The 15,265-nt window shown below is 42.9% G+C and overlaps 2 protein-coding genes across 3 annotated transcripts; both read right to left on the bottom strand.

Annotated features, from left to right (window-relative positions):
* Positions 1-799: 799 nt before the first annotated feature.
* Positions 800-2,565, bottom strand: hoxb6b (homeobox B6b). 2 transcript variants are annotated; one of them, XM_029527119.1, is made up of 3 exons: positions 2,115-2,565; positions 1,186-1,218; positions 800-1,056 (listed from the first exon to the last, which is right to left on the bottom strand). In XM_029527119.1, exons 1-3 carry the CDS (start codon positions 2,563-2,565, stop codon positions 800-802), a joined length of 741 nt encoding a protein of 246 aa, XP_029382979.1. The 2 variants fall into 2 exon arrangements, with proteins under 2 accessions (XP_029382979.1, XP_029382980.1); XM_029527120.1 differs by lacking the exon at positions 1,186-1,218.
* Positions 2,566-7,394: 4,829 nt separating this feature from the next.
* ttll6 (tubulin tyrosine ligase-like family, member 6) lies at positions 7,395-14,818 on the bottom strand. The gene is made up of 15 exons (XM_029528158.1): positions 14,690-14,818; positions 13,441-13,634; positions 12,684-12,802; positions 12,167-12,297; positions 11,927-12,083; positions 11,684-11,827; positions 11,438-11,523; positions 11,115-11,340; positions 10,473-10,651; positions 10,167-10,355; positions 9,415-9,577; positions 8,837-9,091; positions 8,680-8,760; positions 8,040-8,175; positions 7,395-7,693 (listed from the first exon to the last, which is right to left on the bottom strand). The coding sequence occupies exons 2-15, from the start codon at positions 13,631-13,633 to the stop codon at positions 7,395-7,397; spliced, it is 2,358 nt and encodes a 785-aa protein (XP_029384018.1). The 5' UTR covers position 13,634; positions 14,690-14,818.
* Positions 14,819-15,265: the final 447 nt, after the last annotated feature.

Genomic DNA, 15,265 nt, shown 5'->3' with positions numbered 1-15,265 from the left:
GATGTTGGCAGTTTAACGCGCGCCATGTCAAACAGGAAATTATTGAAATCTTTATTCCGGTTTGATGTGAATTTATAGCTTTATTGTGACTTTAGGAGCCCAAACTAACATTAGCCTCTTATGACTCATAATATTATAAGTGATGATAATATTCTTCCTCCTTGAGCACGAATGAAAACGAGACAAAATTTTCCAATATACATCAAAAAGCCTTTATTTTTCTATGTACAATTTCCTAAACAAAATATTGCACACAATATCCAGATGTGCATTGAACACAGGTGAACAACAATAAATAACATGTAACATTTGTCATCTGTACAAATTCAGCAACAGCTGTAAACAACAAGCCTAGACTATTATAGAACAACTACAGCACAGGATGTACAGAGAAGGACAAAGCCTCTTTTAATGGCATGAGGAAAACCAGAATAATAATAATTATAATTATAATAATAATAATAAAAACTCAGTAGGTCTATGATCATGAGGTAACAACATTTTCAGAAACTAAACACTAGAAATTATTTACATTTTGGCGGATTTTTGCATAGTCCCCTAAATAAAGACACGAGCACAAGGACAAACAGGGAGGACCTGATTTTCACCTAATGCAGACACTGTTACCGTGCAGATACTGAAGTCAAAGTCTATCACTCTACACGTCTCTAACATGTGATTTGCAGCACTTTTATCTACAGAGAAATAATACACGTTTTTATTCTGGGGGTGTGCACGCAGACACACACGCACACACACTCGTGGCTTTCTTTCTCTCAGTGTCCCTTCTTTCCTTCTTTTAGCTCTTCTTCTCCGCCTGCTCTTCCTCCTCCGGCGTCTTTGAGGGGTTCAGGAGTTTGTTCTCCTTTTTCCACTTCATCCTGCGGTTCTGAAACCAGATTTTGATCTGTCTCTCCGTCAGACACAGGGCGTGGGAGATCTCTATCCGGCGCCTCCTGGTCAGGTAGCGGTTGAAGTGGAACTCCTTCTCCAGCTCCAGGGTTTGGTAGCGGGTGTAGGTCTGTCGGCCCCTCCGGCCACTGCTGCCAAAAGGACCTGAGGGAGGGAGGGGGTGGACGGGGTGGGTGGGGAAGGAGGGATGGAGGGTGCAAGGAGTTGAAATCATCAGTTAATTATTAATTGTTTGTCTCTTGTCAATTTCCAAAGTGTAGGAGGAAAATCTACCTGAAATTGCACTCAAAATCTGAAGTGGTGCATCTGAAAAAATACAATAAAGCGGTAATTCAGTGTAGAGCAGCTCTAAATCACAAACTCAGAACATACAGATAAATGAATTTACTCTGCATAAAGTAAAACTATAATACAGCCATTTACTGTCTATTTTAATTTACGTTTTCTCCTGTAATATTCGTCTCAGGACGCCGCTCACTGTCTTATATTCATGATTTTAAAACAATATTCTCAGAAATTACAGATTATCCCTCTTTATTGTGCTCATGCTGCATCTCATAGAGAGACTCTGGTGGTTTCTGCACACATTTAATCCCAAACTCTCCTAAATGATGCTAATAACGGATGGCTAGCTCGTAATGGTGATAATCTGGTGCGTAAAAGTGAACAGTCGGTCTATTTCCTCTCTTATGACAACATAATTTTGTTGTTGAGCTCTTTTTAAAAAAATATATATATTTCTTTTTTATTTTTGCGGTGACATGAAGGTTTTTCAGTTTGTCATCAAATCGCTGCTGCTGGTTAAATGAGAGTAAAACAAAAGGCCCAGGCTGAAGCTCCATGTGACAGCAGCACAGAGCTCGGCTGATGCAGTTTAGGCCTTAGTCGTGTGTGTGTGTGTGTGTGTGTGTGTGTGTGTGTGCGCGCGCGCGCGCGATCGGTGGTGTCCGTAAGTGATGATGAAGCAGCCCTGAAGGCGCGTGGAGCTCCGCGCGCAGTCGGCACATCCACAAAGTCCTACTTTGTTTCCTCCGCCGTTTTAAACCTTTAAGCTGATTAAACGTGAAGCTTTTGTCAGGTAAACTCTCAGAGCCCCCCCCCCCCTCCCCCTCTCACCACCACCAGCCCCCCCCTCCCCCCCCACCACCACCACCACCACCCCCCCACCCCTCCGGAGCTCACCGGGCACCCTCGGTACTCACCGGCGGAGCAGGCGTTCATCCTCTGCATCCAGGGGTAGATGAGGGTGGAGGACTTGTCGTCGATGGCGCCGCTCATGCTGACCGGCTGCTCCGGACACTCCGCTTTGCGCGGCTGATGCTCCTGAGTGACGAACAGCGGCTGCTCCTCGCGGCTCGAGAAAGCGCACGAGCCCTCCGCGTCCTTGTAGAAAGTCCCGACCGGGTTGTAGTCGCAGGCGGCTCCGCCGCCGGCCCGGCCGTAGATGGCCGCGGCCGCCGCGCCGCTCTGCTGGTAGTAGGACGCCGGATAAACCTTCTCCTGCATGTTGGCCGCCCCATACGTGGCCGCGTTGGAGTAGTGTCTTAACGGATCGGTGTATCCCGAGGAATAGAGCGGTATCTGACCCAGGAGAGAGTCCTGTCCTCCCGGCAGAGACACGGGAAAAGTTGAGTTAACAAAATAGGAACTCATTGGGTGGACAACGGGGTGTATATACTCCGGAGGAATATGATTTGTTGTCTTTTATAGTCCAAGTGCTTTTGCCATTACTTTATCGGAGAATTGGTTTTTGCTGAGAGGGGGGGTTGTGAGGTGCCACTGAATACAGAGGGGAAGTGTACCATCTGATCAACCTCTGGCCAATCACCGCCGTCTGTGCTTCCACTATTGCACCCGTGGGGGGCTCTTGTTGCGCGCAGGAGTCCCCGGTGAATCGAAATGAAGCGCTCGAGTCTGTCGGTCTTTACGCGCGTTCACACACACACACACACACACATCGATAAAGATGCTGCGACTTCCACAAACACACGTTCACAGAATAAAGAAGAAAAGCAATACAATGCACGTATGAAGTGTGTATGAAGAGACACGTCATGTCGTTTTGCGCAAACACAGTCCAGGAAAAAAAAGACGCACTTCTGCACCTCCGTAATAAACAAGCACGCATGCACAACCTCTCTCTCTCTCTCTCTCTCTCTCTCTCCTTCTGTCTCTCTGACACACACACACACAACACACATTGGGAATAAAATGCAAAAAAAAAAAAGATGAAGGAAGAAACATCGCAATAACGCGCAAAACACTGCGCATTATTTCCTTTTACGCACAAATTAGTGGGAAATATCATCATCATCATCATCATCATCATCCTCTCTGAGTCTCTTCCTCTTCCTCCTGCCTTCAATTCACCATCGTAAACAACCTACAGTGACTAACAAACCCCCCACAGATCCAGATCCAGATCCGGGTCTGATTCAGGTCTGCGTCAATAATGTGATTTTTTTTTTTTTTTTTTTTTTTTTTTTCCTCCAGTTTTTTAAAAGGTCCGAATCAGAGCCGGATCCCGGATCCTTCACCAGCTGTGAGTCCAGACACAGGACAGAGCGGGAGGGGAGGACTGGAGCTTCCACACACACAGACCATCATCATCACCATCACCATCATCATCTTCATCATCTTCACCTTCAACCACCGTGATCAAGTTTTCCGTGTTCAGACAGAGTAAGTATAAAAGATGAAAGTCTGAGAAACAGGACTCATGTGATTCAGTTTGATACATTCACGTTGATTTTATTATTAAAACCTATAAATGTTATTCTCCATTCTCCGTCCATTATCAATATTGGCTGCTTCTGATTATTCATTCAGTAAAATTAAAGCTCTTTTCTCAAATTCACAACAACGATGTTACAGGATTTGGAAAAAAAAGCCCCCCGTCCCCCAAAAAAAGGTGATATTTGTCAAAATAAGATTCTGAATTTATATTTGTGAACTTCTAATTTCTACCCAAGTAATTATCTTTCCTGGTTGGAAAGGTTTCCTTATTAAGTGAAAAGTAAATTAAAATAACGAAATAAAACAGTATGTTGTTAAAATGACGTGGCTGTTCAATCAGGTTGATTAATTCAATGGGAATATTTATATTTTTATGATTTTTATCTCATTAAAAATAAATAATCCGATTTTTTTCCCTCCCCCGTTTTGATAATCTCTGTTGGGACAAATATTTTTATTTAAATGTTCGAATATAAAATGAATAAACAGCAGCGAGGCCGCAACAACAACAGCTGCAGAAACGTGACCACAGCTGGACACAACAACACAACACAACACAACAACACGCAGAATGAAACGAAGCCTTTCTGCGTCACATGATTTTTTTTCTGTAAAAACTGACGCATCGAACAGGAAATTCAGCTAAATGTTTTAATGTGCGGATCTTTGGCTCCAAAGATCCACCGAGGGCCACAATCACAGAAGATATCTCCAGAAAAAACAAGGAGGAGAATTCAAACAATGAAATAAAATAAAATAAAACACTCTGAGGAGGCGGCGCCGCGCACCTTCAACCTAAAAGACTTCTGAGTGTTTTTTCAGAATAAAACCACCAAATCAAATCATGTGAAATAACACAAATTACATTTATTCTGCTTCCGGACGGATAAAAGGTGAATATGTGGCTGTTTTATTTTATTTTATTTTTTAAGAAGAAAAACGTGCCACGGCTGTAGCACAGGCCTTACATGACCACCTCCATCATCATCACCATCATCATCATCACCAGAGTCCAGCCTGTCTGGCCTCCAGTCATCATTAAACATCCTCCACTTTGCTCCAACATGGAGCCTCCGTCTGACCCAAAGTGGCTGTGCTGTCTGCTTTTCAGCCCTTCAGGGGTTAAACACACACTGAGCAGCAACTGGTAGTGAAACGGCCACACAACGCAAAAAAAAAAACAAAAACCACACAACACGTATCACAGAGAAACGACGACCATGTTAAACTGGATCATTTCCGTTTTTCTTGCAGACCAACGTGAGCGGATGAAGAGCAGATCTGCGGTGCCCCTTACCTTTGTTGATAATCCATCATTCCGCCGTGAGCTGCCACTGATCCAGAAAAGGTCCGGCTCTGATGTGACCACATGGACGTAATCCCGCCAGCATCACCTCCACCATCACCCCCATCACCCCCCCCCCCACCACCACCACCATTATCATCATCATCATCATCAGCTGCTTCATCCAGATTTTCACCAACACACAGCTTCACATTAACATGGCGCACACGGCAGGCAGAAGCTCCCCCCCCCCCCCACCCCTCCATCCTTCCTCTTCCTCCTCTTCCTCCACCTCCCCAACTCCAAAAATAAAACAAAAAATGACGCACAAGCATCACGACGAGCCAACGTCTCACCGCAACAGACACACGGGGCTGGTGCATAAACATGGAGCCCCCCCCCCCAGAAAAAAAAAAGATTGTGTTTCTGGACTAAAGTGAAAGAGCGCCGGAAAAAAGCAGCAGCTGCAATATAACCTCATGGGAAATAAGTTCCCCTTCCTGCCGCCCACCTGACCGCCGCCGACCAATCCGGGAGCCCGCAGAGTCGTAAACTTCCGTGGCAAAGTTGTAAATTTTCATAAACAGCGGCCGTTTTTGTGCTTAAGAGCTGCTTTTCTCATCGCCATCTTTATTTTCTCCAAAGGCCCGAGATGTTAAAAAGGGGACAGAGTGTGTTGGGGGGTGGTGGTGGTGGTGATGATGATGATGATGATGATGATGGGGGGGGGGGAACTGGATCAGGAGGATTTGCTGGGTTCACTTTGGACCAGGATGGTGGACTTGGTTCTGCTCCAGACTCAGAAGGTGTGTACAAGATCCTTGTTGTTCTCTAATCCAACACTGAAGCATTTAAAATGGCAGATTGTCTTTTTTCTTTAAATCCTGAATTTTTCAGTTTGAACATGAAAACCTGAACCAGCACAAACCCACTTCCTTCTTGTTGAATCTGGAAAAAGGTGGTTTCAGGCTCGTTTGGGTCTGAGCCCATCCAGGCCGGAGAGCGAAATCTGATGGAACTCATTTCGGATGGAATTAATTCCTTAAAAACGGATTTCTCCTCTTTGTGCCTTCTTTGTGGATTATTTCCGTTTAGGTTTGCTCTGTTTCAGATGGCACAAAGAGGATTTCCGACATTTACAGGCGCAATAAAACCATAAATTCCTGAAATTCGCAACACGCCTCCCCGATTTTTTCTGCAGCTGCCGTTTCATTTAAAGGAGACTAAAAGTTTCAAACTAAAGAAAAGTAAATCAGAAACAGTCACAGAATTAGCTGAAATGTAATTCTTTTTTTCTGTGTCGGCTTCAGAAAACATTCGTGGTTTTTTGTTGTTTTTTTTTTTGTTTATTTTCAGAATATTTATTTCTGAATCTTAATTTGAGGCCTTCAGAAACAAATCTTTCGATTCCAATCAGATGAACTTTCAGTTTGTTTTCCGCGACAATAAATTCCAAATAACAGGAAAAATAACAGGAGCGTTTCTGCAGAGTTTAAAATAACTGAGCTATTAAAACAAGCTTTTCTCACAGGACCGTCTTATTTTGGAGAATCTCCTCTGTAATGTGTGCAGCTAGTTTTTTTTTTTTTTTTTTTTTGTGTTTCCAGTTTGTCACAGAAACACAGAAACCGGAAGGAAACACTCAATAAAAGTTTATAACCTGCTGAGTCCACATCAAACCACAAACAGCTGCTCCACTGTACAGCAAAATAAATCAGTGTATTTTAATATGAAATTAATAATAAAAACATAATAAATTAAGGCAGTAAAATAAATAAAAATAGGAATAAAAAAATATTAATTGAGCTGCAATCATTTTTAGGAGGTAGAAAAAAATCTATTTTATTAACTGTCAGTGCAAATAAAGTTATTTCAACACAAACAAATGTCCTTGAGATAAAAAGCAGCAGGCCTTTATTAATAACATCCTTCAGTTCCAATGCTCTTTTTCAAACTGAATTTTTAATATTAATTAGTAAAACTTCATGAAATATGAATCAGACTAAGTTGGAGAAAGCCCCAAAATCTGCGGGATTGTGTGATCCTGCTGTGTTCAATGAGGCCTGTCTGCTTTTATTTTGGCACCAAAGATGAAGTTTGAGAAAATCCTCCTCAGACCAAAATATGACAAATCTGTGAACACACAGTGTGTGGAATGGTCAGAAAGCTGTGAGGTTGTTTGTGCTGTGTGTGTGTGTGTGTGTGTGTGTGTGTGTGTGTGTGTGTGTGTGTGTGTGTGTGTGTGTGTGTGCACGTGAGTGGTGGCGAGCAGCATCAAATGCAGGTGTCCAGAAATAAAACGTCTTTAAATAAGGCGTGTTCCTGTATCGTCACAGTTTTTGGGCCTCACGCGCTCTCTGATTCCTGTTTTCTTAAATCCATCTGAATCTGGAGCAGCTTGGCTCAGACTGTCGACCGGCAGCAGGTCTGGACTCTCCTGGTGGTCGGCGGTCTCGTCTCCTCACTGCCCTGTCCCGTGCTGGGGGGCCATGCGGGAGGAGTTTCGGACTGTGTGAGAGAAGCCAGGCCTCCTGAGCAGCGGGGCTCGGTTGGAGATAATGAGCAGGTTCTGCAGGGCAGCGGGGTCGTGGGACACGTAGGCGCAGCGCAGGCCTCTTTTAGGGACGTGGTTTATGACGGGGACGGCGGGACGGGGCCGGGTGACGGTGTCGGAGCTCCTGCTGCCCTGTCCGGCAGCCAGAGAGCCGCTGACTGATGGAGGAGGAAACAAAATGAACACAAAACAACAACATTTGTGTTTCCTTTTGTTTTTAGTGAAATTTTTAATAATGCTGCTCTCTGAAATCTCATACTTCTAATTTCAAACCAAACTCCCACAGCTCTTCTATTATTAACCAGACCAATAATAAGAATCCCTGAGCAAACACATTATTGATGCTTGTTGTGGCTGGATTTAATGAGAAATTTAAATATAAATCTACCTTCTGATGATAAAGATACTTTTAATCAAACCAATTTTATTTTTAGAATATAAAGCACAAACAAAAGAGGCAGCTGTTTCTTATAAATATTTAAGATGGGAAAAAAAGCCTGATTGTGACCGTCTGAAAACAGAGACATTGTCCAGCTGCGTTAACGTGTTTACCTGGCCACTGTGTCCGCCGGGCGCTGACGGGCCTTCGTATTTCTGCCGCCATGCTGAGGCTCGTGGTCTCGTTCAGGTTCTTCGGGTGGAGCGTGGGCCGGACTAGACGCTGCTGACTCATGTGGGAGTGGATGTGCTGCAGGAAAACAATGTCATTTTAATGTTTCAGCACCTTTCTGGTGTGAGGCGGCTTCAGCAGATACATTTGGATTTATTCTGGAATATTTACATTTATATATTTTATAAGTTCAATAAAATAAACCACAACACTCAAATATGTAGTTACAAGAAGAAAAGAAAATTAATTAAAACTATTTTGATTTTGGTTCAGCCACATATTAACTTACTAAAATCTGAGTTAGATTTAGTCATTATAGGCATTTTTTTGTTAAAAAAAAACAAAAACAAATTAAAGATCTCACTTCAATATTTTCAGAAACTTAATTTTATTGTTTTATATAGATTTTATAATCAGCAGATCATTAATATACCAAACGCGTAAAAATAAATTAAAATAACAGGACATTTTTGAAGACCCTGAATCTGAGCTGATCTTATTTATTTCAGTGTAGATGACTTTAGTTATTTCTAAAATAAACCAGACTGGACGCTGACCGGCTCTGTGTCTGAGGTCGTTTACCTGCCGTGAGATTTTGGTGCAGAGCTGCTTCTGCTGCTTCTGCTGCTTCGATCTGTGGGAAACCTGCGTCAAAGTGTCCGGCTGAAATAAAAGAACTAGTTAGGTGGCTGCAGACTGAACTACATAGAATGAGATGATCTGTAAAGCCTGTGCTCGCCTTCGCCTGCTGCCTCTGCCGGTGGCTGCAGTCCTCCTGCGGGGCTCCCCCTGCGTCGTTCTGGCCGTGCAGCAGCTGGTAGATCTGGTCCACCACCCCCAGGTCCTGCAGTAGTTTCTTCCTCTGGAGCAGAGCGTCCATCCGCTCCTGCTCCTCCATGTCCGTCTCCTCCTCCTCCTCTTCCTCTCCCTCCTCCTCCTCCTCTTCTCGGACTTCTGGGGCTTGAGGATCCGCCGTCACACTGGACACTGGGGGCTGCAGAGGCACTTCATTCAATTTGTTTTTATTGCCAGACTGTGTATGCAGCCTCCAGTATGTATTTAGTATATATTAACAATTACTGTCACTGAATAACCTTGATAACACTGTTCGTCTTTCCGGTCTTGACGATAAAACATATTTGAATTTGAAATGAGGGACATCTAATAAAAGGTATCTGCAGGAATATTATTCTGGCTAATCTAAATTGGGTAAATATATATTTCCTCTGACTGTAAGGGGTCAGACAGAATATGAGACATTCGTCACAGCACCAGGCTGTCCAGCTCCCTCTTGTGGCGTCTTTAACTAAGCCTCACCGGCTGTGGCTCAGCGTCTAGGCCTGAGATGGGGGGTTGTGTTGATGCTCGCTGTGGTTTGGCTCTCTCCCCCGCTGTCTCTCCCTGCAGGTCTCTTCTCTGAACCCCCTTCTGATCTCTTTCCTTTTGCTCCTGCTTCAGTCGCAGCTCCTGCAGTTGTTGCCTCAAAACAAAAATGCACAGAAACTTCAGAAACTCTCCACTATAAAGAAAATTATTGAAGATTATTTACTGCAAATTAAATTATTTTCTTTTTCTACCTTTTGTTTTTTTATTTTTAATCAAGCATATTAATTACTGTCTTTATATCCTTCTCTTTTAGCCAGATTTATATTTTGGTCCAGAACAGAACTGATCTCTTTGCCACATTTAAAGATATATTAAAAACATCTGACTGAGATTGTTTTTTAAACATCAGAATCAACGTTAAATAAATTTTTCTGTTATAGTAAATAGAGGTAGAGTGGATCTAGTTCATTATTATGGACCAGCAGGGGAAACATTAATTTATATTGCTAAATGAAAAAGCAAATATACATATACACGTATGCAGATATATTCTGGGAAAATTCAAAGATAAAAACATTTTGAAAAAAACAGTGTCTTGTTAAACTAGTTCAGATTAAAGTTTCCCTGACTGGATGGATATATTTGGAATGTTAACTGTGCTCATCCATTCCAAAAGAAATGATTCCTGTTCATCCCTGACAGCTTCATGTCCTCGCTGAACTGTCCTGAGTATGTTCAGGTACCTGGCACACTCTTCTCTGGCCTTTGACGCTGCCGTCTCCTGGAAGAGTGAGCTGCTGTGTTTGAAGTACTTGTCGTATTTCTCAGCCCCCTCTCTGGGGTAGATCTTCTTGAAGCCTCCGAGGTGTTTGGCCTCGTATCTTTCCATTAACTCCACCGTGGCTGCCTGGCACTGACGTAGTTCCTCTGACCTAAAACACACAGAGAGAGAGAAGCAGTCCGTCAGAATGTCTACAGGAAGCATACACAATCAATGTATGACCTTGGGGAAACATTCACACACCATTTGCGTCTGACATGAACCATACCTGGCCTCTCTGGAGGCTTTCTGCTGCAGCCTGTCCTTCACTCTGCGTCTCTCTTCTTTGGTGATCTTGCGGCGGTCGCAGGCGCCCAAGTTGATGAGAACCAGGGTGTCGTACAGCAACGCGTCCTTCACCTCCCGGTCCAGCTGAGAGTCGGTGGTGAAACTCGGGGAATGGTTCACCTGCAAACACATAAAAATGTTGAAGTGTTATTAGACATCTAAGATAATAATCAATTTCCTGTGTAGCATTTTTCCCTTAAACCTCATTAGACTCTTCAGATCACATATAGCTGCTCCAAATACCAGAGGAGAGGCTTAACCCACACAAACCCGAGCAATCCAAACATGACAGAATTTAGGAAAAATTTATATAAAATGTTTCGCAAGACATCTGTAATATTTCCATTTGAGGGAGTGATGGAGCCATAAAAACATGAAGGTCTGTGTTTGAATGTTTAACGTCATAAAGCTTCAATAAACAGAATATATGATACAGTCAGGCAGTCTGAAATAAGATAAGAGTTTTACAGAGAGCGTGTGAGGCAAATATTAAGGTATTAAACATACAATAAATACAATACCCTTCTGTGACCAATTGTATTTAATAAAGGAGCCTGTTAAGAACATCTGATTGGTCTCTCACCTCCAGCACCCAGGGCCTGAGGCGGCGGTCCAACAGCACGTCGAAGCCCAGGATCTCGAAGCAGGCACTGCCGGTGGTGTGGTTGGGGAAACACGTCTGGTAATTATGCTTGAGGATGGGGTGAGCAGAGATCAGAGTCTTTATGATCACATCTTCAATGTCGTTCCACAACTTCTCTGTGTTGCAGCTGATGGATTCCAGGTGCTTTTTCAGGGTGGAGAGCTTTCTACACCAGGAAACATAAAGAAACACAGTTACAGCAACGTGAAGGCAATTGTGTTTGTGATATTACAAAACCGACATCTGTTCAAGGACATTCATACCGTTTGCTCCCAGTGTCTTCGTCACGGACAAAGTTCTCACTGTGTTTGTTGATGGAATAGTTGGTAAGATGCATGCACACGTCATCCTAACATCACAAAGACAAGACAAATACGTCAGATACGAAGAATCACACCTGATCAGCGTAGCCCTTTGGTAAATACCCCTGGCTTGATTTTAATATAGCTATATATCTATGTAAATATTGATCATTTGAGTTTCAGAGTCAATAACACAGACAGTCTCACCACATTGCTGTGTGTCGGTTCGTTGTACTGTGTGGTGCAGAAGCGAGCCAATCCCTCCTTGAACATGAATATGCTGAATGGGTCACATGACGTCACCAGCACATAGATACGTAAGTCAAACTTGTACCCGTCAATGATGAAAGGCTGAGAAATAAAATAAAAAAAGTGTTCACATTAACCACCTTGTTTCTGTCTTGGCTGCTGTGTGTTGGTCGACTTAATGACATAAAAATAGACTCTCACCCTGGAGATATAAACCTGACAGATCATATGATCACCAGGTGGAATGTCTTTGCTTGATTTGGTGATGAAGATGCCTTTGCCTTGGCATCCGGTGTCCGGCTTACAGATATACGTCTTGCTTTTTTTGGCCCTGGTGTAAGCTTGGAAATCACTGTAACTGCAAAATACAGAATTGGATGAGTACGTTTATGGAAAGATACTTAGAAGAGCAAAATAGAAGAAGAAATGGTACAAACTGACTCTGCAGGAAGGCACCACGTTCTCGGAAAGATATTGTAGTCTTTGGGGAAAAGCTTGAGCATGCGGTTCATGTTTCTTGCCAATAAATCTTTGCGGCAAATCTCACTCATCCCTGGGAAATGGTTTATTTTCTGCAAAGACAAACAAACAAAAACAGATGTCTACAGAGGAAACACTCGTACTTTCATTCGTAGGATGAGGTGAGGTACGACAAAGTAAACTGCTCCACCTCATTCATGCGAGAGTGGGAGAAGTCAGCAATAACCTGTTCAATTACACTGTTTGCAAATCTTTTAGAAGCTGCCATACTCATGAGTAAACATATTGAGAATAATTAAAATGACCTGTAAACATGTGAAATTAAAAGAGCAGAATGACTTTTTCTCAATGATCCATCACCAGAAGTACAAATTGAACAGCCAGACAATTATTGCAGAGTGCTGAAGTAGTTTTAATTAGCCGTTAATGATGGTGGCGGTCCTGTGAATGCTCAGGTGAGCCAAATTCAGTCATATACCTGGTAACGCTTCATGTCCTTAACACGGTCGAGAGACACAGAGCAGTCAGTCCAAAAGAGCGTCCAGTCTTCGCCCTCCACTGCTTCTCTGAGGCCGTACCTCCGAGCAGCTCGTCGCACTGACGTAAATGACACATATTATTTTGTTCTTCCTTTTGTTTCACAGAGGCAATGCGGTGATCTGTTTTCTGTTTTTAGGGCCCTTAGCTCACTCACTCCCTCAGTGTTTAAAAACAGACCAAAGGTTAAAGGTGTTTTCCATCTGGCTTTTAATTTGGTACCAATATCATTAAAGTCTGGGTGTTTGTTGTGCATGTGTTCATGCTGAAACAGAAATGTGCCATGCCAAATCTGTTAAGGTAGCAGAAAATTAAAATAACACCAAATTAAAAGCACACAAAAGTGCTTGTTTACATTCTTTTTGCTACAAGTGTGTTCAGCTAAATTTATCTGCATGACTAAAGATGCTGCAGAAAATAAAGATTCAGATTTGTTGGAAATTGCCACAAATATCGGCATTAAATCAAACATACCACTTTCATATTTGCAGTTGGTGAGGTTGATCCACAGTCATCTGGAAGAGAAGAGAGACAGAGAGAGGGACAGCCATCTGCTTTGCTGCAAGGTCCTACAGATGCCTCATTATACTCGTCTTCCTTTCCCCGAACGATGGGGACAAATGAGAAAACAGAAACCTAAGAGCCCCCAGGACAAATTATAAAATCATAACTGTCAGGGTGCCCAGCAGTTAATATACCTGCACTGGGAAATGACTGTAAAAATACAAATGGGGAAGCTCCAGCAGTGAAGTACCTCTTCTTGCTCTTTCTCCTCTTCTTGCTGATGGGTGGCAGTGGGGGAGTGAAGGCTTCGGTTTGGCTTTCATCACCCTCCCCCTCACATTTATGTTCATCATCGTTTCTGTCAGGGCTGTCCACAGGTACACCCATCCTGGATGTGCCAAAAACAGAGACAAATGTGCTCATTTGACTATGAGCAGACTGGAAACACAGATGATAGTGTAGACAAAAAAAAAAAAAAAAACTAAACTAAACAAATAATGTCATTCCATTTTCCAGCACTCGTCTGCTCGTTTACATAGTTCTTTTTTAATGTGCTACGCTGCACAGCCTCTCAATGAAATTCAATCAAACAGAACAAAGTACATGCTGTAAGTGCACGCATGGAATCATGTTTCCGTTTCCATTTCTCTCATCAGGTGAGTGCTTTGGCTGTCAGCACATTGTCACACAGGGGCATTCAAAAGTTATCGTGGCAGGACGGATACAAATAACAGTTAATACTACAACAATAGTGAGGGGGATTAATCCAAACACCGAGCAGAGCCCAGGTATGCCAGAAATAAGCACATACGGTGTAACACTTCACGTTCTATTGATTTCCGCAAAGAAACAAAAGTAGAACCACTAAGTTAAACAATACACTCAAAGAGCTGTTTTTAAGTCTTCTTAAATAGATCATATTTTGTGTGTATGTTTCATTTTGGCAGTTGGCAGATGTCAACACATCACAGACTAAAACTCATGTCTGGTCTCAAATTACAAAGAGTCTACAGTCACTTAGCTGCTTTTTGAGACAGTAACTAGACTAGATGCTAACAATGATGATGCTTATATACAATGACTTAACACCAAGTGGCCTACAGCTGAGGGTGGTATCAATAATTATCAGGTATTGTGTCATGAACCGAACCATTCATGGTGGTGAAAGATTAAATCATCATTATAATTCATCCAGAGAAGACACTCTCACAGAGATGGGGAGATATTTTCATCCAAAGCAGAAATTAATTTCATGATGGTTTCAGGAGTAATCCGGGAATCATCAAAGTTACTGGGATTCAACCTCTGGGGATCATGAGAGTTTGTGATAACTGTCATAGCAATCAAATGTCAGTCTGGACCAAACTGGTAGCTCCACAGGACAATCGACATTGTGATCCAGAGTTCAGAGGAAAAAACTTGGATGCATTTGATTCTGCTAACCTGTAATCATCCGCCTGCACACTGGACTGAGCTCAGCAGATGCCAGTCATCACAGCAACGTCTCAGCCGCCCGCCTCTGTCTCCTATCTGGTGTCTTGCAGGGTGAAGGTGAGGTCAAGTTAATTCGTGGTAATGATTGTGACAGAATACTGGGGTGGGGGGTGAGGAGTTGTGGCATTAAGGAGGGACATCCCAGGTACGCTGTGGGAGGTTACGGTGCTAGGTAACAGTATTCTGAGCCAGTGATCTAGATAATCCTGGCACTGAACTACGAGCTTTACATCGGGCCGAGACGCTCCACTGACCTCAGCCTGGATACAGTTACGGGCCTGCAGAGGAGTTCTCCAAGGAACAGGAACACAAATTACACTTTTGTTTTACCTGTCTTCAATGAGCAGTGACTGGACTCAATAAGAACCAGTTTGTTAATTGTGGTATGTCCCTGCCACAAAAAAGGAAAAATGTCAATTACAAGTAACAGATTTCGTCTGTTTCCCAAAAGCCCAAAGGTATTTCATTTGTAGTGATATGAAACAAAAACTTTGCATTTTTGAAGGAGAAATAGGACGAGGGCAT

This window comes from Echeneis naucrates, chromosome 19 (genome assembly GCF_900963305.1).
Source record: "Echeneis naucrates chromosome 19, fEcheNa1.1, whole genome shotgun sequence".
Taxonomy (NCBI): Eukaryota; Metazoa; Chordata; class Actinopteri; order Carangiformes; family Echeneidae; genus Echeneis; species Echeneis naucrates.
This window is presented reverse-complemented; position numbering and strand designations above follow the sequence as displayed.